The sequence below is a fragment of the Malus sylvestris genome, chromosome 7 (assembly GCF_916048215.2).
Source record: "Malus sylvestris chromosome 7, drMalSylv7.2, whole genome shotgun sequence".
In the NCBI taxonomy this organism is placed as follows: Eukaryota; Viridiplantae; Streptophyta; class Magnoliopsida; order Rosales; family Rosaceae; genus Malus; species Malus sylvestris.
In genome coordinates this window covers 30,323,157-30,347,554 of record NC_062266.1, presented here as the reverse complement: position 1 = coordinate 30,347,554, position 24,398 = coordinate 30,323,157, and the positions used below count along the sequence as shown (strand labels likewise).

General features: G+C 36.6%; 4 protein-coding genes and 1 long non-coding RNA gene across 6 annotated transcripts; 1 reads left to right on the top strand and 4 right to left on the bottom strand.

Moving 5' to 3' along the window:
• Positions 1-486: 486 nt before the first annotated feature.
• LOC126629411 (transcription elongation factor TFIIS-like) lies at positions 487-2,855 on the bottom strand. Its single transcript, XM_050299450.1, has 2 exons — positions 2,292-2,855; positions 487-1,723 (listed from the first exon to the last, which is right to left on the bottom strand). The coding sequence occupies exons 1-2, from the start codon at positions 2,445-2,447 to the stop codon at positions 740-742; spliced, it is 1,140 nt and encodes a 379-aa protein (XP_050155407.1). The 5' UTR covers positions 2,448-2,855; the 3' UTR covers positions 487-739.
• Positions 2,856-3,808: 953 nt separating this feature from the next.
• On the bottom strand, positions 3,809-5,120 carry LOC126629412 (uncharacterized). Its single transcript, XR_007625756.1, has 2 exons — positions 4,876-5,120; positions 3,809-4,055 (listed from the first exon to the last, which is right to left on the bottom strand). It is a non-coding gene; the product is annotated as an uncharacterized LOC126629412 (long non-coding RNA).
• An 8,909-nt stretch (positions 5,121-14,029) lies between these two features.
• On the bottom strand, positions 14,030-15,277 carry LOC126629674 (rhodanese-like domain-containing protein 7). Of its 2 annotated transcripts, none has more exons than XM_050299768.1 (2): positions 14,812-15,277; positions 14,030-14,251 (listed from the first exon to the last, which is right to left on the bottom strand). In XM_050299768.1, exons 1-2 carry the CDS (start codon positions 15,217-15,219, stop codon positions 14,222-14,224), a joined length of 438 nt encoding a protein of 145 aa, XP_050155725.1. In that variant the 5' UTR covers positions 15,220-15,277; the 3' UTR covers positions 14,030-14,221. The 2 variants fall into 2 exon arrangements, with proteins under 2 accessions (XP_050155725.1, XP_050155726.1); XM_050299769.1 differs by having other exon boundaries at positions 14,815-15,275.
• A 3,150-nt stretch (positions 15,278-18,427) lies between these two features.
• LOC126630712 (WRKY DNA-binding transcription factor 70-like) lies at positions 18,428-21,126 on the top strand. The gene is made up of 4 exons (XM_050300863.1): positions 18,428-18,656; positions 18,745-19,144; positions 19,556-19,657; positions 20,567-21,126. The coding sequence occupies exons 1-4, from the start codon at positions 18,620-18,622 to the stop codon at positions 21,033-21,035; spliced, it is 1,008 nt and encodes a 335-aa protein (XP_050156820.1). The 5' UTR covers positions 18,428-18,619; the 3' UTR covers positions 21,036-21,126.
• A 619-nt stretch (positions 21,127-21,745) lies between these two features.
• LOC126629762 (WRKY transcription factor 55-like) lies at positions 21,746-24,179 on the bottom strand. The gene is made up of 3 exons (XM_050299879.1): positions 23,686-24,179; positions 23,068-23,199; positions 21,746-22,426 (listed from the first exon to the last, which is right to left on the bottom strand). The coding sequence occupies exons 1-3, from the start codon at positions 24,114-24,116 to the stop codon at positions 21,961-21,963; spliced, it is 1,029 nt and encodes a 342-aa protein (XP_050155836.1). The 5' UTR covers positions 24,117-24,179; the 3' UTR covers positions 21,746-21,960.
• Positions 24,180-24,398: the final 219 nt, after the last annotated feature.

Below are 24,398 nucleotides of genomic sequence, written 5' to 3'. Positions count from 1 at the left end.
GATGTCTTGAGACAAAAATTGAGTGTGACTAGAAAGCTCCCAACTGTTTTCTAGTGCTTTCCTGATTATAAAAGCACTTGTGGTTCAAATTGTCCCAATTTATGTAGGACCAATTTATGCGCTTCCAAGTTCTGCTGAAGAAACACACTCGCAAGTTGCAATATTGTTTAAAAGCACTTGCTTCCACAGCGAAAAGCAAACCAACAACAAAAGCTTATGTTTGGAAGAAAACGATTTATGCACTCCCCTTTTCTTCAATTTTTCCAATATTCGAATTGAATATACCAAAAAGAATCAAGGGACGAAAACAAAAGAAAATTACAGAAAGAGAAAACGAGAGCTTGAAGATCACTACCTTTTCAACATCAAAATTGTCACTAACCTCCTTTGGCAACTCGCAACAAAAATAACACACACCACAATCCCTAGGCTGGAATAACAGTCCAATAACACAGCAATATGAAATTATGAATCATCAGTGAAGTGAAAGAAACGAAGAGCGTCGATTCAATAAAAGCATCTCCAAACAAACTAAGCCTACCAACTCTAGAACATGAAAACATGATTGAAGAAAGAGTTCTACATGCTACAATACTCGAATGGGAATCATTCGTCCTGACTAGTTCCCGTTCGTCCAACTGCCCTAATCGCACCACCACGCTACAAACTGCACGTCTTATGACTCTTAACTTACGACGTCAAAATGGCAATAAAATGGCCATGGCTCCTACAAGAATCCCTAACAGAACTTCCAACGGTTATTGCAGTTTACACATGTTACATATGTTGTCATAGGTTCATCCGCACTCCGGGTCTGCATTTGGTAGTAGGTGGTCTTGCGCTGCCCACACCGACCACATTTGAATTGATCGGTTGTGGCTTTTGGTGGACCTCCACGCTCGCACTCAAACAATGCTTTTTCTTCAAGCTTCTTGGTCTCCTCTTGCCTCTGATCACTTGCCATTTCCGCTGTTGACAGGTTCACAAGCCTCTCTGCCTTGATATGTCCAAGCAGAACTTTTCTCCGGAAATCTAGGTTCTTTTGGTCCTTCAGGTTGAAAATCAAAGATCGATACTTAGCCTTCTGAGAGCCGGTGGAACCACCCCAATTCTCAAAGAGCACAGATTCCACAGTGACAGCAACTCGAATAGGATCAGCTGCATTCACCTCATCGGCAAACCTTTCATCACCCTCCGCAGCAACCTTTGACAAGGCCTCATGCAGCAGTACCCTTACTTTGTCCCGAGCTGTATCATTACACTTAATCATAGAGGTTAACTTTGGGGGATCAGAGGAGTTGAGTGCTGGTTTCTTCACTTCTTTGGCTATCATTTCAACCTTAACAGTCTCCGCTGAAGCAGCTTTCTCAGTCTTGACAGGATTAGGATTTGGAACCTTCCTTTCTGTTTTGACAGCTCCGGAACCATAAGCATTCTCAGATCTTGGTTTGACATCACGATCAACCTTCTTAACCTCAACAGGTTCAGCCTTGGAAACCTTCTCAACCTTCACAGCAGATGTCTTCTGAACCTTCTCAGGCCTGGGGCTGTCAGCACGTGGAGAATCACGTTTTAGAGAGTCTATTCTCTCCAAGTTCACATTTTTCGCAGTTTTTTCTACCTCGATCATAACAATCTCTTTCCATTTATCCAACAGGCCAGAAGCAACAGACTGGATTTTCTTTCTAGGATGCTTTGTGAGATGTCGAAGACGCTTCCCAACCTGGAAATTTACATATCAAAGGTCAGAACAAACCTCAAACCCAATTTCATGTCTTTTCACCCATGCCCCATAGAAAAAGATTTAGACAACGCAGAACAATGTACAACTAAACAAACAACCCTATCTACAACTAAACAAACAACCCCTCTTGGCCATAGACAGGACATCATCTAGATACTGAACTTCAATTTAATCTTAAAAGCTGCTAATATCTACGTCTCTAAGAGCTAAAACTGCAAACCAAAATTTACGAAAAAAGTTGAATCCACAGACCAATGTGACATTTCAAATTAGGACACAGAAATTGCAGATTTATTTCTTATGGAAGATCAATTCTGGTCTATGAATAATACGTTCAAATTGTTTTAGTCTACCAATTTTTTTCTAAAAAACAAGAGAAAATAAAAGGATAATTAAACTTTTAGATAAAAAAAAAATTGATTCATGTCATCTAGATATGTGTAACTGAATTAACAGCGGAGAATAAAATCAAAACAATATTTTGACAAAAAAATAATTCAAATATAAATTCAAATTAAATTTGGGACAAAAAGAAAAAGGAACGTACTTGGGTTGAGACGAGGATTTGATGAGTGACGGGAAAATTCCTGAGCTGCTCGAAGGCCTCAAGGCATTGGCTTTCCTCGGCTCCTCCGTCGCAAGATGTGGCGGCGTCCGCCGTCTTCTTCACGGCGTCAAACAACTCCAGAAGCTCCTTCTCCATCTCCCCCCAATTCGCAATTTTTCCTCTAAATTGACTAACAAAATCCACCCTTTGATCAGTGAATCGAAGGGAAAGAAACCCAGAAAACCTAGAAACCGAATCGACAGGGGAGTAAGAAACCTAGAGAGAGAGAGAGAGAGAGAGAGAGAGAGAGAGAGAGATTGGGACTGTCGAAAGTCCTCCCCTTTATTTTGCTTCCGGCAAAATGTCCTGGTCTGTTTCGGTGACGCGAACAAACTTTTAGACTATATCATACTGTGATCTGGAGATCGGACGGCCGACGTTGTGCCGCGTGTGTTTTAGGGTTCGGTTTTTCTGTTTGTGTTCTATTTCTTACGTTCGTTTTGGAGTTTGGCGCGTCAAGTTACGCGCCTTCTCGAGTCTACCTACCAACTACCAAAACCTAATTAGAATGGGAAATTGGAATCCATAGATTGAGTTCGGAACTGTGCACTTTCGCACGCTTTTGCCTTTTCCTTTTTATTTTTTTAATTTTATTTAAAATTAAATAAAAAAATAGCCTATCTTTGGAAAAAAAAAAAAATAGCCTATCCCAACTGGGTCGGGTACCCATTTTGTACTTCTCTCTTTATTTCTGTCCCTTGATTTTTCTTTGTTCAATCCCAAGATTAGACAAAGGAGAAGAAATGCAGAAAAAAAAAAAAGTGCGAAAATCACTTCTTCTTGCATGAGTGTTATTCTATATAAGCTTTACAGTCTTACTCTCCTAAGGTCCTCATTTTGAAGACCTGAGAACTAAATGCATATTAACCACAAGATTATAATAGATTAAAACCCACAAGATTATTAATAAAGCAAAACCAACTTAAAATCTATCAACCATTAGAAAACTCTTTTTTTTTTTTTTACTTTATTAAGTGTCAAATATTTTAAACCACTTAATCTAAACTAATATAATTTTTTGCTAATATGCATTTGATCCTCACAAGTTCTCATAATGAGGACCTTAGGAGAGCACGACTCATAAGCCTTAATATGCAAATGAGATTTACAAACTCCCAAATTCCGACAAAAGGCTATTAAGGAGTCATTTCTCTTTGGCTTCAAATCACTATCTGACACGTAAATGAGCTATTTTCCTTAAAAATGCAAATCATTGTCTAACATGTATGCAAAAGTAACTACGTTAAAATCAGGAAAGAATAAATAAGTTTTGCAGATGTGTCAGACAATAATTTATCTGCAAGACGAATGGCCAAGGAATGCTTGTTTCATTTACATAATGTGTGGAATTTCATATGGTTATTTGTTTATAGAGGATTAGAAGATCACATTCACATGCCAAACAAAACACAGATAAGAAAGTAAACTGCAAGAATGCACAAACAAAGACCCTGGAATTGGTAAGATAATGCAAAGAAAGGCCTTTGCGTGTAATTAACAATGATCAACATGTAATTAATGATGATCAAGGGTACGAAAGTACATGATTATTTGCATAAACTCTTCCACTTGGTAGTTTCATCAAAACAAAGCTCAATCCACTTAACAGAAACCGAAAAGTTTTACCAGAATGTTCAATTCCCTTCCTCACTTAGCTTCGGGCTCTGGCTTCTCAATAAAGGTCTTCCTAATCCAATCAAACGGCTGCAAAACAAAATTACAAAATATTAGACTTAATTCTTAGATTAATAACTTATAAACGCAAAATAACAATGATGCAAACATAGGCTCTGGGAAAGTGCAAAACAAAACAAGAGCTTACAAAAACTCATCGCCTTCCGGCTAAGTCGGAGAAGTTCATGGAACTTCCGACAGGTCGAAATTTGAGAAAATTAATAATGAAAACATGATAAATTGCAACCAAATTGTAGATGGATTTCATCCAAACATAACTCTCAAATACATCCTCCGGCAGGAGTCCAACGAATGGTGCTCCCTGGCTAACGATTTTAATTCTTTACTTTTACGGGATTATGATCATCTGCTAATGATCGTAATTCTTTCACACATAGCAAATTAAAACAAATCTCCAATTGTGCTACCCGGTACCTTCTCAGCGGAAAACAGTATAGCACGATTTTGAAATTATAAACGATTAAAGTTTCGGCAACAAGCACATTACTCAATCAGAAAACACATTCATCAGGATTTGAAATTTTGAACCCATGGGAATCAGTTGTAATTAATAATTATCAATAATTAAAAGTAATGAACCAGAAATTCTAGCAAAAATAATTCAAATTCGCAGAAATACAGTAAAATCTGCCGTCCAATCCTCCGTTTCCATGCAAATGGATTCATCATCCGCAATCTCAGTGCTACAATTGTTTAAAAAACATGGACTTTTGACAATCTTTGATCAAATTTGCACACGAGAAATGATTTATTTCCACAAGAAGATAAAAAGGCGCGATCCAACAGAGCGCGTGGAAAATCGAAGCGACAGGGATGAAAGTTTACAGACCTGGACGAGCCAAAGGGCACCGGTGAAGGCGGCGACGCCCCACGCGGCGGTGGCTTGGACATCGGTAGTATGGGGACGAAGCCTTGGCTTCACGAGCTTGAACATGCTCAATTCACCTGCCATTTCCTCCGATTTTCTGTATTCTCAGCCCTAACCCTAAAATATCACCCGAATTAAATGAAGAAAATCTTTGTTTCTCAGTCGGACTTGGATCGTCTGCCCTCCCTGCCCTCTTCGTATCCTCTTGTTTTGTGTGGTCATAGTTAAATTACGTTAATATTTTATATTATTTTTTTATAAAAATAATAAAACAAAAAAAAATAATAATATAAAATGTTGATATGGCTTAACCGTGACCACAAAAACAGAAGGACACGAGTAAAAAACAGAAGGACACGAGTAGGGCATCAAAATTAAAGTGCAGACAATCCAAGTCCTTTTCAGTCCGCACAATGTGTCAGATCAGTGGCAAAAAGTACGCTAACATAATGAAGACGGAATCTTCCACTGCGGTCGCTGATATGCTGTATCACTTTGATTATCAATCTTCCGCCGTTGATTCTGCGGGACCCTAAAGTCATCCAACTAATTGACGATCACTGTTTTTTTTAGATTAATGAAAATTACTTTTAAAATTAGAAAAATTAATAAAAAAAATTTAATACAAATTTATTAATAATAAGGACATAAATAAGGAATAACAAGCCTAAAATTGAGGAGGGTGTAGTCAAATTAGGATTTTATAGGATTTTAATAGACTTCAAAATTCAGGTATAGCTAATTAGATTTTAAAAAAGAATTTTAAAGGATTTTGAAATCTTAGTGTAGTCAAATTATGATTTAAAAAGGATTTTGAAGAATACATCAAAATCCAAGAGTAGTCAATTACAATTTTAAAGAATACATCTAAATTCAAGTGTAGTGAAAATGTCAAAGATTTGTTAGGATTTTAATAAGTGAAGAATTTAGATAGATTTGAAGGTATGTGGTATATATACCAAAGAGCATAAAGAATCCAACCTCTCCCTTCAGATTTCTTTTCACGCAACCACAGAAGATGAACATTCATCTTACGCGTCCCTCCCTTCCCTACCATCGCCTTCAACCTCACTATTCAAACTATAAACAAACAAAATCCAAGGTGATGGATTGTAATACATAGTAGGCCAAGGTGATTGCAGAGAAGAAGATGTACAGCAAGAATTTTGTGGCAGCCCTTTGGATCCATTCACACTCAAATCATCAAAATTGACCAAGCCAATATCACAACCCATATTCCAATCCAAAACCCACTTCACAGAAACCAACAAAAACCTCCATTTTTCCAAATCCCCATATTCCAACTTGCCCAACATTTCTAAGAAATTCAATACTCACTTCAAATTTCATAGCAAATAACTTAAAAAATAGCTTCACATTTTCGTGCCAAAGACATGGGTTTATGTACCGAATTTTCTTCGTTATTGTTGGCTTTTGGTGCTTCAGTCATTGGAAGGCACTCTCTTTGGAAGTCATTGAAAGGCACACAAGAGAGGAAAATGGGCAGAGGAAGAAAGAGATTTCTTGAATTTTTGTTAATTGAAGGGATGGAATCACTCTTTTTTATTTAATTTTTTTTACATAAAAATTTATTTTCTTTTTGAAAATCCTAAGAAATCCATGGAAGACAGTCCATACAAATCCATAGAAATCTATATAAATCTGCCAAAATCCATGTAGAATTGTAAAGTCTATTAAAATCCTTTGAAATCTGTCATTTAAAATAAAGTATTAAAATCCTATGAAATCTAAATTGACTACACCCCCTAAATGTCCAATGTTTAATGGACCAAAATTGCTTGGAGTCCATTAATGTATAAGGCCATCTTCAACCGAATGAGGGACAGAAGACTCGTTTTAGGTCATCTCCAACTGAAGGGTCCAGATGGTCAGATGGTCGAAAATAGCCCGAAACCCGTCTCCAACCGAGGGCTAAGCCAGAGGGCTCGTGGGCCCCACGGAATCTGAAAGGGCCAAAGGGCCAACCGACTGGCCCAATCCAGCCAGTCTCGGGCTGAGCCATAAATTCTAGCATTCCTGTCAGATATAAGGCCATCTCCAACCGAGGGCTGGCCAGATGGCTCGTTTGAGCCCTCTGGCCCTCCAAGATTCCCCAAGATATTAATATTTTAATGAACAGTACAGGGCCATATTTGCATCCGTCTCCAACCGAGGGCCAGAGGGCCAAAGGGCTCGTTTTAGCCCTGTCACAAAAAACCGTCTCCAACCGAGGGCCAAACATAATTTATTATTTAAAAACTACAATTTAAATTCAAACATAATTTATAATTGTATGTTGGTTAATGTTATTTAATGTTATTTCATATTGTTTAATGTTGTTTCATGTTACTTAATTTAATTTAATGTTGTATAAATGGCCTAGGAAAAAAATAGAATTGAAAAAAATTATTAAACAAATTTTGTGAAATAGAAGTTATAGGAAAAAAAATATGAATCAAATTTTGTAAAATAGAAGTTATAGGAAAAAAAATAGAATTTAAAAAAAAATTGAAACAAATTTTGTAAAATAGAATTGAAAAAAAATATGAAACAAAATTTGATTAATATGAAAAGGAAAAAAAAGGGAAAAAAAAGTTTAAATTCATTAAAAAAAAGACCTAATAATACAACGGCTACTAGCCGTTATATTAAAAAACATTCAAACTATTAGTGTCGGTTATAACCGACACTAATAGTAGAACTTTAAAAAAAAAAACCTCTTTAATGTTGTCGGTTTTAACCGACAACAATAGAAAACATTAAAAAAAAAATAAGCCAGCCAGCCAGCCCTCCAGCCTTCCAACCCTCTCCGATCCCGTGGGGCCCTCCCAGATTCCAGAACCCTCTGGCCTAGCCCTCGGTTGGAGACGGTTTTAGGACTATTTTCGGCCCTCTGGCCCTCTGGACCCTTCGGTTGGAGATGGCCTAACCGACATGAATTCTATGCCAAATTTCAAATGCAACGGCTAGCTGTCAGCTAGTCGTTATTTTATTTTATTTTTTACAGTTTTATTTTTATTTTTTTTATTATTTTTACACAATGTTTTTCTTATAACTTCTATTTTTTTCTATAACTTCCTATAACTTCTATTTTTTTCTATAACTTCCTATAACTTCTATTTTACAAAATTTGTTTTATATTTTTTTCCTATAACTTCTATTTTACAAAATTTGTTTCATATATTTTTTAAATTCTATTTTTTTCCCCTATAATTTCCTAAGCCATTATACAACATTAAATTAAATTAAGTAACATGAAACAACATTAAACAATATGAAACAACATTAAATAACATTAACCAACATAAAACTTAAATGCCTACTCCATGCTATTTTTGGCCCAAAGATGTGCAACAAGATCCTGTTGTAGGTACTTATTTGTGGCATGGGAATGTATCATTTTATAGCGTCTCATATACTCATTTATAGAGATACTACCAGTTCTTGAATTGAAAGGCAAATTAGGCCCATCATATATTTTTGCACGAGCCTTTTTTGACCTATTTGGATATTCTTGGTCATCATCAGACTCTCCATCAATATACCCATCTCGCTCATCCTCCACTATCATATTGTGTAATATGATGTAATACATCATAATTGAGTCCAAATTTTCTCAACCCCACCATTTTGCTGGTTTGCTGATGATCTTCCACCGTGCTTGTAGAATAGCGGAAGCTCTCTCAACATCTTTCTGGTATGCTTTTTGGTGTAAGGTAAACAACTTTTCCGCGTCATTCTTAGGGTTTGGAATTGCTTAGACAAGTGTCGCCCACTTTGGGTAGATGTCATATGCCAAGTAATACCCCATATTGTATTGACGACCGTTTCTGTAGTAGTCAAGTTGAGGTGTTTTACCTTCCGTCAGACAATTGAAGAATGGTGAACGCCCAAAAACTGTAATGTCATTTTGGGATCCAGGGACTCCAAAGAAAGCATGTCATACCTATGTGTCATATGAGGCAACCTGTCACAGCCTGTCCCGGAATTTTAATTCCGAGGACGTGAAAGTACTAAAATATCCCTAAACGTGACGGCCAGCACGTCCTAGTCTTCGGGTTAGGGTTTGTCACAACCGCCTCTAACACAACAGTTGACTTTCTCGACCTTTCGCATAAGCCTCATTGTCATCCGATGAGACAGTTCTTCCAATCCTAATGCATGCAGTCTAATGACCCTATCATGCCCGAAAACCCACAGTCTTCAGCTTTGCGAATGAGCTGATTTAGATATTCTTGATTTGGCTCGCGGAGGTACTCGTCTTTGTAAACCTGAACAATTGTGTCACAGAATTATTCAAGAGTATCAAGGCATGTAGACTCAGATATACCATAGGTTTCATCTATCGAATCAGCTAGGGAGCCATAGGCCATCATTCGGAGTGCAACAGTAACCTTCTGATGAGGTGAGAAACCAGGGCGGCCTGCTATGTCCCGCTTCTGTCGAAAGTATGGATTGACCTGTTGGATATCACGAAGTAAATGCTCGAAGACATGATGCCTCATTCGGAAGCGACTTCTGAAATCCTCTTCTATGTACACCGAGTTGGGGTTGAAGTAGTTGTTCATCAGATTGGCATGCATCATCGCCCTATTTCGTGGTTTGTAAGAGGGACCAGCAACAGAGCCAGCCACCCCATTGAGGTTGTTCCTCAGTTGGTTGACACACCATGGTCGCAGCCATGGTTGCTGCTATGTTTTGTTTGTTGCACCTTACTTGAACTTTTTCATCAGACTCCTCATCTTTTCATCTCATTTGCGCCCATTTTTCTTCCAATTTGGAATTGGATGAGGACCCTCAGTTGGAATCCGAAGAGGATCCAAAGTTGGAATTCATTGCAAACTTGAATTGAAAGAGATTAAATTGAAATATATTGAATTCAAAGTTGTATGAATTATAGCCCAATATCCACCCTATTTATAGCAAAAAAAAAAAATTCAAATCCAACGGCTAGCTGACATCACTTAGCCTTTGGCTTTGAATTTAAGTTGTTTTTAAATAATAAATTATGTTTGACCTTATGGCCCTTTGGCAATTGGTTGGAGACGGTTTTTTTTATTACAAGGCTAAAACAAGTCATCTGGCCCTTTGGCCCTCGGTTGGAGATAGAGGCAAATATGGCCTTGTACTGTTCATTAAAATATTAATTTCTTAAAGGGCCGAAAGGCTAAAGCGAGCCATTTGTCAGTCTTCGGTTGGAGATGGTCTTAGCCCTCTGTTTGGACCCAATTGAACACTATTGGCCCAAGCGATCGAGACCATTGAATGAGCAAATATTAGACCGTTAGATGATAAAGTGGTAGAAATAATTTTTAGTTATTATTGAGAAATGATATTTTGATAATATTGTCTCTTAATATTAACTAGGATATTTAAACCTAATATGTGATATATCCAGTTGGTTGTTTTGGAAAAAGTTGATATGGTCCATCTTCAGTTCGAATGAGCTCATCATATCAATTCCCAAATGCATGCAATCTCCTACGTGTCCTATTTTTGATAAAAGAGTGGGTGGTACAAGTCAATTTGACTTGGAATTCATAGATGGAGTTGTTGGATGTGATGTTTTTTGGAATATGGTGATTAGATTAAGTTGGTAAGTCAACATGTAAACACGTGGAGGGTGGGGAGATGTGATCTAGTGGATATTTTCTTTGATAATGCGTAGTTGCACCTGAACAGATATCATGGAAAATAAAGTTTTATAGTTGCATTGGGAGTTTTAATGGGATAAAGCAAGGCATTGATGGGAGTTCTGATTATGATGTGATAGACCTAGAGGCTACCAAGGATATCAATCTGAAGGATAGGCCTCTGACACATATCAATTTTTGCTCCGCGAGTTTAAGTTACAGCTGGACTCTACAATATTATCAGACCTTGCTAAGCAGAAAAATGAATACTATAAATACAAGACTCGGTGCAACATTCAAGGTACCTCTAACTCAACACACAAACTGTCATGCGCAAACCCTCACTTTACGCGAAACCTCTCAAACATCTTAAGATTTTTTTATTTTCTTTTTCGCCAACACATATTCAGTTTGGATAAACATCACTGTTGTCATAGAATCTGCCGACCGTGAAGCACCTTCAGTTTGGATAAACAATATTGCGACAGGGCCGATTGGTTATCTATCCGAGTCTCGTTCGAGAAGGATACTCGGATCCTTATTGGCGGAGGTCATCTCATCAACCTTCTCGGCGAAGTAAGGTGTTACAAGTTACTACATTCGACACATTGAAAGCCGAATTTGATATTGAACTTCGCAAAACTAGCAGCCTTGTCTTCAAGCTCTAAAACCCAAAGGCCGAGACGTGTTCCTTCCTCAGCCGCAATTGCGAGATTCAGAAGTCAACAGCGCATTCAACGCAACATCACAAATTTTACTCCTCGGCCGACGAGTTGGCACGCCCGCATACAACCAAATGACGTAGTTAGCTCATTAGTTACTCGGCATGCGCGCCACGTAGGCTTGGTAGTTATTAGGGTCAACACCCTCCAAGAAATTAATATTTTAATGAACAATGTAAGGTCATATTTCTTACCATCTCCAACCGATGGCCAAAGGGCCAAACATAGCCCTGTGACAAAAAATCATCTCCAACTGAGGGCCAAACATAATTTATTATTTAAATTTAAAAACAACAACTTAAATTTATAGGAAAAAATGAGAAATTTTTAATATTTTTTAAAAAAAATTTGGCGGGAAAAAAAAATTCAAAGCCAACGGTAACTGACGTCAGCTAGACGTTGGATTTGAATTTTTTAGGGCTATAAATAAGGTGAATATTGGGCTATAATTCACACCTTTGAATTCAATCTCTTTCAATTCAAGTTTGCAATGAATTCCAACTTTGGATCCTCTTCGGATTCCAACTAGGGGTCCTCGTCCAATTCTGAATTGGAAGAAAAATGGACGCAGATGAGACGAGAAGGTGAGAAGTCTGATGAAGAAGATGAAGCATGGCGCAACACACAATATGTGGTAGCCATGGCTACGACCATGGTGTGTCAGCCAACTAAGGAATAGTCTTAATGGGGTGGCTCTGTTACTGGTCGCTCTTACAAACCACGAAACAGAGCGATGACGTATGCCAATCTAATGAACAACTACTTCAACCCCAACTCGGTGTACACAAAAGAGGATTTCAAACGTCGCTTTAGGATGAGGCGTCATGTCTTCAAGTATTTACTTCATGATGTCCAGCAGGTCAATCCATATAATCGACAGAAGCTGGACAGAGCAGGCCGCCCTGGTTTCTCACCTCATCAGAAGGTTATTGTTACACTACGAATGATGGCCTATGACTCCCCAGCTAATTCGATAAATGAAACATTTGGTATGTCTAAGTCTACATGCCTTGACACTCTTGTTGAATTCTGTAACACAATTGTTTAGCTTTACAAAGAGGAGTACCGCCTTGAGCCAAATCAATAAGATCTGGATCGGCTCATTCGCAAAGCTGAAGACCGTGGGTTTCCAGGCATAATAGGGTCATTAGACTGCATGCATTGGAATTGGAAGAATTATCCCACCAGATGACAATGAGTCTTTAGCGGAAGGTCGATAAAATCAACTGTTGTGTTAGAGGTGGTTGCCTCGTATGACACATAGATCTGGCATACTTTCTTTGGAGTCCTTGGATCCCAAAATGACATTACAGTTTTTGAGCGTTCACCCATCTTCAATAACCTGACGAAAGGTAAATCACCTCAACTTGACTACTACATCAACGGGCGTCAGTACAATATGGAGTATTACTTGACATATGACATCTACCTAAAGTAGGCGACACTTATCCAACCAATTCCAAACCCTGCGAATGACGCCGAAAAGTGGTTTACCATACAACAAGAGGCATACCGAAAAGATGTTGAGAGAACTTTCGGTATTCTCCAAGCATGGTGGAAGATCATCAAGGAACCGGCAAGAGGGTGAAGTCGAGAAAATTTGGACTCCATCATGATGTCTTGCATCATATTACACAACATGATTGTGCATGATGAGCGAGATTGGTACATTGATGGAGAGTTTGATGACGACCAAGATGATCCAAATAGGTTAAGAAGGGATCGTGCAAAAAATATGATGGGCCTAATTTGTCTTTCAATCCAAGAATTGATAGTATCTCTTTAAATGAGTACATGAGACGCTATAGAATGATATGTTCATGTGCCACAAACAAGTACTTACAATAAGATCTTGTTGCACATCTTTGCGACAAAAGAACCATAGAGTATGCGATTAAGTTTTATGTTGTTAAATGTTTTTTAAAATGTTGTTTAAGTTTCATGTTGTTAAATGTTTTTATTTTATGTTGTATAATTTTTATGTTGTTTAATGTTATTTAATGTTGTTTAACATTGTTTAATGTTGTTTAATGTTATTTAATGTTGTTTAATGGCTTAGGAAGTCATAGGAAAAAAAAAAGAATTTTTACATTTTTTTTTTTAAAATTGTTAAAAAAAAATCAAACATAACGGTTAGCTGACGTCACATTGACATCAGCTAGCCGTTACATTTGAAATTATGGCCTGGCCCGGGGTGGCTGGTTGGCTGGGTTGGGCCAGCCGGTTGGCCATTTTGCTCTTTTTTGTCCCGTGGAGCCCATAAGCCCTTTGGCCTAACCCTCGGTTGGAGACGATTTTCAAGCTATTTTTGATCCTCTGGACCCTTATGTTGAAGATGGCCTATGTTGAAGATGGCCTAAGTCTCTTAGAATTAAGAGATTTTTTTGTGTGACCGGAACACAAGATGGTCTTAGGTTTATCATCTAGAAGGCGGAATTCTTAAGTATCTTGAGGAAGTTCCGCGGACAGAGAGCCTGTGGGAGGGAGAGTGCTTTGTCTTTGATATTAACATCAGAAATGTCCGAACGCATTGCCCAATCAAAAATATCCCTGGTTAAGGTTAAGATATTAGAAAGCTCTGTTTGTGGTGAGTTTCATGCTGTGAGAGTTAAACGACATAAATTTCATGGAAAGTTGTTGTGAGAGTGAGGCTGCATCAATTCCACTCTTTATGATTAGTCATAGGTTATGAAAGTTGATTAATCTTTGAAAGCAATTCTCCTTGGACTCGTTGGCCATCTAGAGTTTACGCCTTGATAATTGAGAAACGTAAATAGATTTTTTTTCAAAATTGAGACTCTTCATAGACTTTATATCACATAAAATTGGAACTCTCGGAATGCTTAGGACTAACAGTTGACTCGAATCTTCTTAGTCCCTCGAGGCGGTTATCACTTTGGATGAACTCAAGAACCGTCTCCACCGATTCTCTTGTCCCACAAATGCTCCCATTTATCCCTTTTTGGGCAAGTATGATACCGCCTGAAACATGCTGGTCACGATCAGCTTAGTGAGGTACAAAATAGACAGTACATAAGCATAAAACAGAATCGAATAAAACCACAGGAAGATGTAATGTCACGGATTAATTATAGAGAACTTTAATGAAAAACTCCTGGTACTGCTCATTTTTAACGAAAAATCACATTTTTACATTTTCTTAGAATTAATCACTACATCTTTATTTGTCATTTTTTATTAAAACTAAAGTTTTTTTTGAATTTTTCGTTAGCTTTCTTTTAATTATAATCCTGTAAAAATGAAGTCTTTTGAGAATTGCTAAGCACAAATTAAGAATTTAACAATAAATTGACAAAAAATGCCAGACTTTATCAAATTATCTATCTAATTAGCCATTAGCCAACCAAAACTGATTTCGACATCTTCTAATCTCACCCAAATTAAGTTAATTAACCCAACAAAGCTTTAATCCCCAGTAGTCCAACAATGCCTGAAGATTTGAAATTTAAAATTTCATGGAAATTAACCATTAACAAACTAAAACTTAAGAAAATATAGAAATGCAGATAAAATACGGGTACCGCCAGTTCTTCGCAGAGCTGCTTCACTGGTTGCCGCAAAGAAGCATGGTCGGGAAAATCAGCGAACTTGTAGAAGGAGACCACCACGAGAATCTGCGAATCCGAGTTATCCGACTCGGGCGAGCCCGGAATCGGGACCGGACTGGTGGGCCCGTAGAAGCACCTCGAAAGCGTCATGCTTTGAGGGACGCAGCGAGAATCGGAGACAGGAATCCAACTGGGGTTGAAAAACGACTGAGGGGGTCGATTGGAGGGCGGCGAAACTGAAGAGGCGGGATGCAATCTAGGGTTAGGGTTTACGGAGTGCAGTGGAGGTAACCATAGCATCCTCAGCGACAGCGATGGAGGTGACCTCCAGCTTAGCATAGAGTGGACCGCGGAAGGTAAGGTTCGCATACGGCGCGGCATTCGGTTAGGTTTCTGTATTGCTCTCGACGTGTGAATTTGCAATTAATGGCGGGACCACGTGGCGGGTGTATATTGGGTTAGATGCGTGGCTTTATCCAATCAATGCGCCGTATATTGTCTGTATTGTAAAAAGGTTTGAATTGGATATTTGAATGGCTAATGTTAAAATAAAATTTAACTAGCCCATAAGCACACGTTCTATGTATGTGAACAATTTTATTTTATTTTTTATTTTTTTATTAAGGAATATGATTAGTTTTTAAAATTTTTTAAAAAAAATATAAAAAATAATAGTGTGACAATTTCTCTTAATAAGTGCATATTTTATCTTAATATTAAATTATTATTATTTTGTCCTCTTTATGTAAATATTGTGTATCAAAAGTGAGGGTAAAATACGAAAAATAAGGATATGATGGTCATTTTCTCAAACGATATAAAATTACTATTTTACCCTTCTTTTGTAAGTATTGTGTATCAAAAGTGAAGGAAAAATAGAAAAAAGTGATGACAAAATAGGAAAAAAGGGGCAAAAATACAAAATTACTATTTTACCCTCCTTATGTAAGTATTGTGTATCAAAAGTGAGGGCAAAATAGAAAAACAATATGGTAAAAAGTTGTAAAGAAGGATTCTTTTAATAATAATATATAGATAATATTTTATAAATTATATAGTGATTGATAATTAGATTATTTTCTAAATATTAATATAAAACTATTACTTAAGTAATGAGATTATTACTTAAATTATTACCTATGTGTTGTCACTATCTTACTTTTTATTTTTTCTGTTAAATAAACAATATTACATATACTACGGGAAGAATTTGGATTCCATCCTGATTTAAATTGTGAAGATCTTAGAAATTCTCACATCTTAATCATTCATCGTGCATCGTGCTGTCATAAATCATTTTATTTTTTATTTAAAATTAAACACAAATAGTACCTTACGAAAACTGACCGCATAATATACGATATACAGCTAGAATGTGGGAAGTTCTAGGATCCCCACAAAGTGGATCAGGAGAGGATCCTCTTCCCTAAGGGGATGACTAAGTCTCACAATGGACTAACAATAATGTGATTCAAATTCATCTTTGACAAGAATCAAACTTAAGACCTCTCACATACAATGATACAAGTGAAGAAGAATATTATTAAACTTTAATACTGATTACTTAATTAGTTTACTTAGCATTATTTAAGTGTGATATTACTTAGGGTTTGTTTAGAGAAAACTTTTCTGAGTTTAAAAAACACTAAGTATTTCTTATAATAGTAAACACTTCAAATGTTTTTTTTCTTAATTTACTTATATTTTTATTAAAAATTAATTTCAAAATAAAATTCATAAAAAGCGTCTTTAACCACTTCAAAAACAATTCCAAAGAATCTTTAGTTTTTGAATAAAATAGTTGTTTTTTAAGAGTGTCGTACAATGATCAATGGACCGATAAGCCAATTAGGCCTCTCCACCTGTGGATGAAAGGCTGGCGGAGTTGCATTATAATATTATGTAATATATAAAATATATAGTTTTCAAAGGAGAAAGGGTTACATTGAAAAGTGATGATCCTAATACGGCCCACGTCACAATATTTGAACCGGATGTCTGTCGATTTTCTTTTCCAATACGCAAGAGTTGTCAATTTCTTCATTTTAATTGTAACTTTAGTGAATTATCTTTCCAAATTTTTGTAATTGATTAATTTCTTAGTTAAATTTTAATTTTAATCGATTATCTTCTGAACTTTTATAATTGATTATTTTTTAATAATTTATTTACATTCTTATTAAAAATTAGTTGCAAAATAAAATTCATAAAATGCGTCTTTAACCACTTAAAAAACAATTCCAAAGAATCTTTAGTTTTTGAATAAAATAGTTGTTTTTTTTAAGAGTGTCGTACAATGATCAATGGACCAATAAGCCAATTAGGCCTCTCCACCTGTGGATGAAAGTCTGGAGGAGTTACATTATAATATTATGTAATATATAGTTTTCAAAGGGGAAAGGGTTACATTGAAAGTGATGGTCCTAATATTATGTCGTTTAACCCTCACAACATGAAACTCACCACAAACAGAGCTTTCTAATATCTTAACCTTAACCGGGGATATTTTTGATTGGGCAATGCGTTCGGACATTTCTGATGTTAATATCAAAAAAGACGTGGGAGATTAAAATGTTACAAAATATACATAGTTGCAATGAAACCCTAAGCTGCTTTAAATCGCTTTTCTAATAGAAATGAGACTCGCATGTGTTGGCGGGTCTTACTTTACTCTATTAGAGAGATGAAATAAATGTGATATGATAAATGTGATAAACGTGTACTTGTTGGTGGGCCAAAATTTACCAAATGCAAATAGAGGTATTCGTCAATTCTCTCGAATTTGTAAGGAGCGGCCAATCATACCCTCCCTCAAATTGTAAAAACATAATTTTATTCCTAATGCCAATCATACCCTTCTGTTTGTGGTGAGTTTCATGCTGTGAGGGTTAAACGACATAAATTTCATGGAAAGTTGTTGTGAGAGTGAGGCTGCATCAATTCCAATCTTTATGATTAGTCATAGTTATGAAAGTTGATTAATCTTTGAAAGCAATTCTCCTTGGACTCGTTGGCCATCTAGAGTTTACGCCTTGATAATTGAGAAACGTAAAGATATTGCCTTTCAAAATTGGGACTCTTTGTAGATTTTATGTCACATATTAACGTTAAATTGTAAAGCGACATAAAATTAACGAACAATCTCACATTTAAATGAGTCCGTTTAGCATTTCTCAACTCTAGATGGTCAGCGAGTTTATAGAAAATTGCTTTCAGGGCGAGTGTCGGTAGCAATTCTCTTAGTGAAAACATGAACTACAAGATTTGTGATCAAAGTGTATCTAGCAAGAATCTAGGAAATGGATATGCATTGAATAATTACAGAGACTTTATTGCACCAAAGAACACTCAAAAAGTAAATACTATGCACAGCCTGCCAGTTGGATTGGAAGATAACATGAAAAATACCAATGATGTAAGCATTTGCATCACCATATGACATCACATCAGCCTTGTAAGCATTTGATTTGTTTGGAAATTTCTCACTTTAATCATGTAATTATGTGATTAGGGATTTCACCTCCTTCCTTGCAACTTCCTATGAATTGCTTCCCACCTTCCTATTCACATACATAAAACCACATCCACTTCTCTCACCTCATCCAAACAAACCCCAATTCAAAATTTTCCTTTTTCCACACACAAACAGAGCAAACAAAGAGGAGCACCCTAAAAGCCATTTTTCTCATCTTTCATGAACCACTTCCCACTCTCCAATAGTTTGTTTGAAACTGTTTATGTAAGAAGCACTTCTATTAAGAAACGCTTTATCTAGAAGCTAATGAAAACTTTTCCTTTACTAAAAACCGTCAAACACGGTAAGAAACGCTTTTAATCATTTCAAAAGCAATACCAATAGTGGTTACATCCAAACAAAACCCATTTCTTATATTTACTCAAAAACAGTGAGAGAGAGAACAGAGGAGTTAAGGCTGGGAACAGAGCAAAAGCAGAGCATCCTGGAACGAATGGGAACCAACCACAAGAGACTGATCGAGGAGCTACTAGAAGGCCGGAAGACGGCGGTGGAGCTTCAGAGTCTGCTCCACAAGCCGTTCGGAGATCGTGAATCGGCGGAGGAGCTTTTGATGAAGATCATGACAACATTCACAGAGAGTCTCTCTGTTCTGACTGCTTCTAACGGCCATGAGGATCACCAGTCTGCTGCTTCCGGTGAGGTTTATCAGGTCAAGCCTGAACCTTCCCATGTGGAGCACTCGCATTGCGGTGACCGGAGCTCTGAAGGTTCCGGTGAGAGTCCAAAGACTCAGGCTTTCAAGGATCGGAGAGGTAGCTACAAGAGGAGGTAATGAATTGAAACATCTCAATCATAGATTAATATGTGAATAATTGTTTGCTATTTTCTTTTATTTGTTTACTTTCCTATCTAGTATGATACACAAATCAGGGGTGTATTGTCAATTTCATATATTTGTTTAACATACGGACATGAGTTAGGTTGGTTGGCTGAAATAGTATATTTGTTCCGTGAAAGCGAGTTTAAATACCCTTGTGTAGCTCATGATAGTTTAAAATATCGTCTTATACCGTATCTCAATGTTTTTAACTGAGTTAATTAGGATTTTTATACTCAATTAGAAAAGAATTTAACGTTTTCGAAAAATAATGAGTGTAAGTTACTTAGTACTTATTTTTTTAAATTAAATAAAAAATTAAATCCAAGACTAATAAGTTTATTTCATCTTCTTGGTTGCAGAAAGACATCTCAATCATGGAAAGTAATCTCTACCAAAATTGAAGATGGTCAGGCGTGGAGAAAATATGGCCAAAAGATAATCCTCAAAGCTTCATATCCAAGGTTTGTTTTTATTTTTAAGAATTTATGAACAATTTTTCGGGGAAAATGATTTATTCAAAATAAATGTTGTCATTTATTTTATTCAATTTTAATAGTAGAATCAAATATGGATGTGCATAGAGAAAAACAGTGTGGCAATACAGGGGTATATTTAGTGTTTAAAATTGTATTGCATTGCATAACTTGTTAGATTCAAGTATGTTAAAAGAAAAAAGTAAAAGTAAAAAAATGAAAGGTAAAATATGGATAATTGTTAAGTAATACTTATTCTTTTCTAGTCACAAAAGTTATTAAACTCTTATCTTTATTTTTTATTAAATAGTTAATGTTAGGGGGTTGGTGTTGAGAATTAGTAGAAATCAATTCCGTATTGTGATGCATATGCATAATTATTTTCCATCGTTATGATAAACCGTTAGCTGCCTATATCTTTATTTCTTACTTTCACATAGCTTGACAGCTTGCATCCAATATGAGTTAGGACTTGTTTAAAAGTGCTTTTAAAATGATTAAACGTATTTTTGAAAACACTTACAAACAAGCGTTTAAAATCCAACTCATGAAGAAAAGAACTAGAAAGAAATAAATGAAGTATGGAAATCCTAACTTGAAAAGTCGGTGTTCACATTGTGTGGTTACAACAAAGGTAGGGTTCACATTTCACTATTGAAAAGATGCACAGTACAAACATATGAAGTTAAAGCACCAGGCCCCAATCATTGAAGGGCATTCAACAAACAAAGTGGATTGAATTTAATTTACGTAGCCAGTAAGTTTGTGTCGGCGCATTCTCAAATTTTAAAAATATAAATGTATTTTCTCGTTCCTTTTATGACAACGTTTTACGATAAAGTGTTTAAAAAACGTTACCAGACGGACTCTTTAACAGTTATATAATCGCATTTACAGGGCTTACTTCAGATGCACAAGAAAGTATGATCAAGGTTGCAAGGCAACCAAGCAGGTCCAACAAATCCAAGACAACCCACGCACGTACCAAATCACCTACATTGGCGAGCACACGTGCAGAACCATGATCAAGGCTTCTCCAATGATCATCGGCCCTGATCTTTGGCCATCTCAGACTGTTAGCTCAGAATCTGGGTCCCCACATCGCCAAAACCCTAATTTCTTTGGCTCATCCTCGTCGTCCATTCCCATCGTCAAACAAGAAGATTCCAAAGTGGGGACACCAAGTGATGTAACGGACAACAATGTGTGGCTTGGTTTGAAGGATCACTTGGATTTTTCCGAGCCTGCCCGAATCTGCGTGTCTTCCAATGAGAACGTGGTTTCAAACATGCAGTGGGACGACATGGTTAAGTCTATTAATTTTGAGTGTGATATTAATTTTGATGAAGGTTTTGATGCTGTTTAATTTGTATCTCATTAATAGCAAGGGTTTCTGAATAATGATGTAAATAATCAGTTTGAGTTAGAAGAAGTTTCACGTTGATTGTGGTTTCGTATCCCTACTCATCAATCGAGTTCAGTGCAATGCTACATAACTAAACAAATACTAACTAATTAATTAGTTTTTGGTCTAGTAATATTATTACGAGAAAAAGAAAATCCGAATTTGTGGCGGTAGATAGAAATTCTTTAACGATCACATTAGTCCGAGAAAAAGAAAACCCTAATTTGTGGCAATAGACAAAGATTATCTAACGATCGCATTAGTTGTAAAGTAACAAAGAATTAAGTTAATTTTACTTTAAAGTTTACAAAAACTGGACATAAGTGGATTTAGTTAGTTGAATAGTTGCTTCATCTCACATCTAATTGAGTTTAAATTATTGACGTCGTAATATGGAGTATCCTAATAATGATGTTCATGATCAGTTAGTTAGAAAAACTGAAACCACATTAACTAATGTGTAAGCCTATCGTTAACTCATAATCTTCCTTAGGGTCATCCCAAACTTGTCATGGAAAAGAAGTGGGCATGCACATAACATAAGTGAACATAGTATACAATTTAAAATTAACAAAAATTAAACTGCTATGCCAGTGGGCTCGTTCTCTTACTTTCGAATTTGGATTATCATTCTCGGAGATTAGATCACTATAAAATACCATTTTTCAAAATAAATAATAAATAAGGTTTACAAACACCTATTGACCAGAAAAAAAGTTTACAAACACCTGTGTGAAACTACTTTAATTAACCTCCCTAGAAGACTAGGATGACTGACTCAGATTAATTTGGTTAATTAGCTCCTATGATCTTTTCATTGGCTGAACAACATTATAAAGAAAATTGACCTGCCGGCCCAAGTACAAGCATTTCCCGCCTAGTGATCTCAATTTTTCTTGTCATCTGGCTCCCATGTACGTTCAGCAGAACTGAAAATAAAATCCATACTGCTGCTGCTGCTGCCTGAATTAAACATAGCATCAGCCAAATCCATCACAGGAAAGTCAACTTCTTTACCGGGGTAACGTGTGCCGGTGGATGTACCGACGTCATCACCACCGCCGCCACAACTGCCACCGATCATACCACCGCTGCTGCTGCCCCCTCTAATAGGGTTAAAGTCCATGGAAAGCCATCGAGATGTTGGAGGCTCAGTGGTTGCTGCCATCTGATCTTGTGTAATATGATGATCTGCTGTGGGTGTTAGAATTGAAGGTGCAGTGGCTGACATGTGGCATGTGTGTTCACCTATGTACGTTACTTCAAATGTCGAGGGATCATCGTCCAGCCTCTGGACATGCTTCTTGGCCAGGCAATTGTACAACTTTTGATGGGTGCATCTATAGTAACTCCTGAAAAAGAAACATGATATAATTAATCAGCAAAACAACACTTGAAAGTAGCGTTTTGAAGAGAAAGAAAAATACAATGTATCAAACTGTTATACATGCAACCAACATTAATAGTTGACGGATAATGAATTTTTATTTCTTCTATAGTTTGGCGATTGAAGTGATTCATTAAATTACGAAGGAAAAAAACTTATCACCCGTCAACTGTTAATATCATTGTCATAATCAGAGGCTGCATTAATTAAGTAATTTAGTAGTTAACTGTGACTAAACATTTGAATTTAGCGAATATATAGTACTAATTGAACATTCTCAAGTCACTCCACTCTGGGCATGGGTTTTCCCATTTACTAAGAAGCAATTGGTCATAAGAATTAAAGATTGTTTGCCAAATTCTGGTCAAAACTGACTGATTGCTGACCAAGTCAAGTCTGGTCCACGTATGAATATTTCATTCCATGAAAAAAATGACACTAATTATACCAACTCGAACAAGTTAAAGGCCTCCAATATCTATCATATATAGCATTCCTGGTAAACCACTAAGATGGAGAAGTAGAAGAACGTGACATATCTTTGAATTGAACATGTCAAATACGATATAATTAACCTTAATCTATGATTATGGTCAAATTAATTACCTTGGGAATCTGCTGTTTATGATCTCCTTTTGACCATATTTTCTCCAAGTGAAGCCATCCTCTGGTGGGATTTCAGTGTTTCCAATCCTAGGTGCTGGCACTGTCATTTTGCTAATTAACCCTTGATCTTTCCTATTTAAGAAAATATAATAGTATGATTAGAAAACAAGTGCATGCTGCCGAAACAAAGTACTTGATTCACAAAGTAAAAGCCATATAGAGTTTATATGCTTTATTGAGGTCATTTTCTAAGAAGCAACCTGGTAATGCTCTTCTGCTTTCGATACATTTTCCTTCTCTCTTCTTAGCAAAGTTACCGTATTTGTTTTCATACTCTAGCTATAGGACAGGCAACTGTTCTTGTCGATAATATGTCGATATATTATCATCGCCAATACATGAACATGTTATTAATACAATATTGACAATAACGATACAATACAGACTACGTTGTGTTGTTCAACTATCGTACACAGATACACACACAAAGCAATATCTTTTACAGAGTTGTCTTGGTGCCAATAATTTAACATAATGTTTTTACGTATACATGCACAAATTAAGGTCATGTTAAGTAATCACATAATATAATCTCTCAAATTTTGGAGATAAACGAACCTTTGTCGCGGTCTTTGTGAGCTTGATGAAGCAATGTTCAAGTCAGAAGCTGGCACAACATCCACTGCCTGAGAACCCTTAACTGCCGCCTCCAAACCCCGGATATCAATGCCGCCACTGATCTTCGCTTCGTTTCGATCAGCTGCTAGTTGGGTTTGGATTATATCCATTGCCTGCGGATTAGACCTCAGCCATTGTTCAACACTTGTTCCAATCTGCTGGTGCTCAAGTGTTAAAGTGTTGTGAAGATATGAACTACTACTTGAATCTTGACTATGTAAAACCCTTTCCTTTGCTGAACCAAAAATCTTTGTGATTTTTTCCAATGAATTGAAAAGTGAGTCAGGTTGGGTGGCCAAGTTGGGTAGGGTTTCTCCAAGCTCTCTAGCCAACTCGCATCCATGGAGGATTAAAGAAATGATTTCATCCATGGCTTCTGGTTCTAGCTGCTTTTGCTTTTCTTTTGGATTGGTTTGGATTTGAAGATGTTCTGGTGGTGGTGGGGAAATTTAAATGTGTTGTGAATATAAGCTGCTTTTGTGAGGCTTCTTCTGAGTTGGTGCTCCATGAAAAAGATTGAGAAATTGTTCAAAGGTATTTTTGTTTCTTTTACACGGTACAAAATTTGGAAAGTACGCAAATATGACCAAGTCTTGGTCAGATGGGAACAGGTGCTGAACTACTTAATTCGGATTTCAATTTCAAACCTTCTC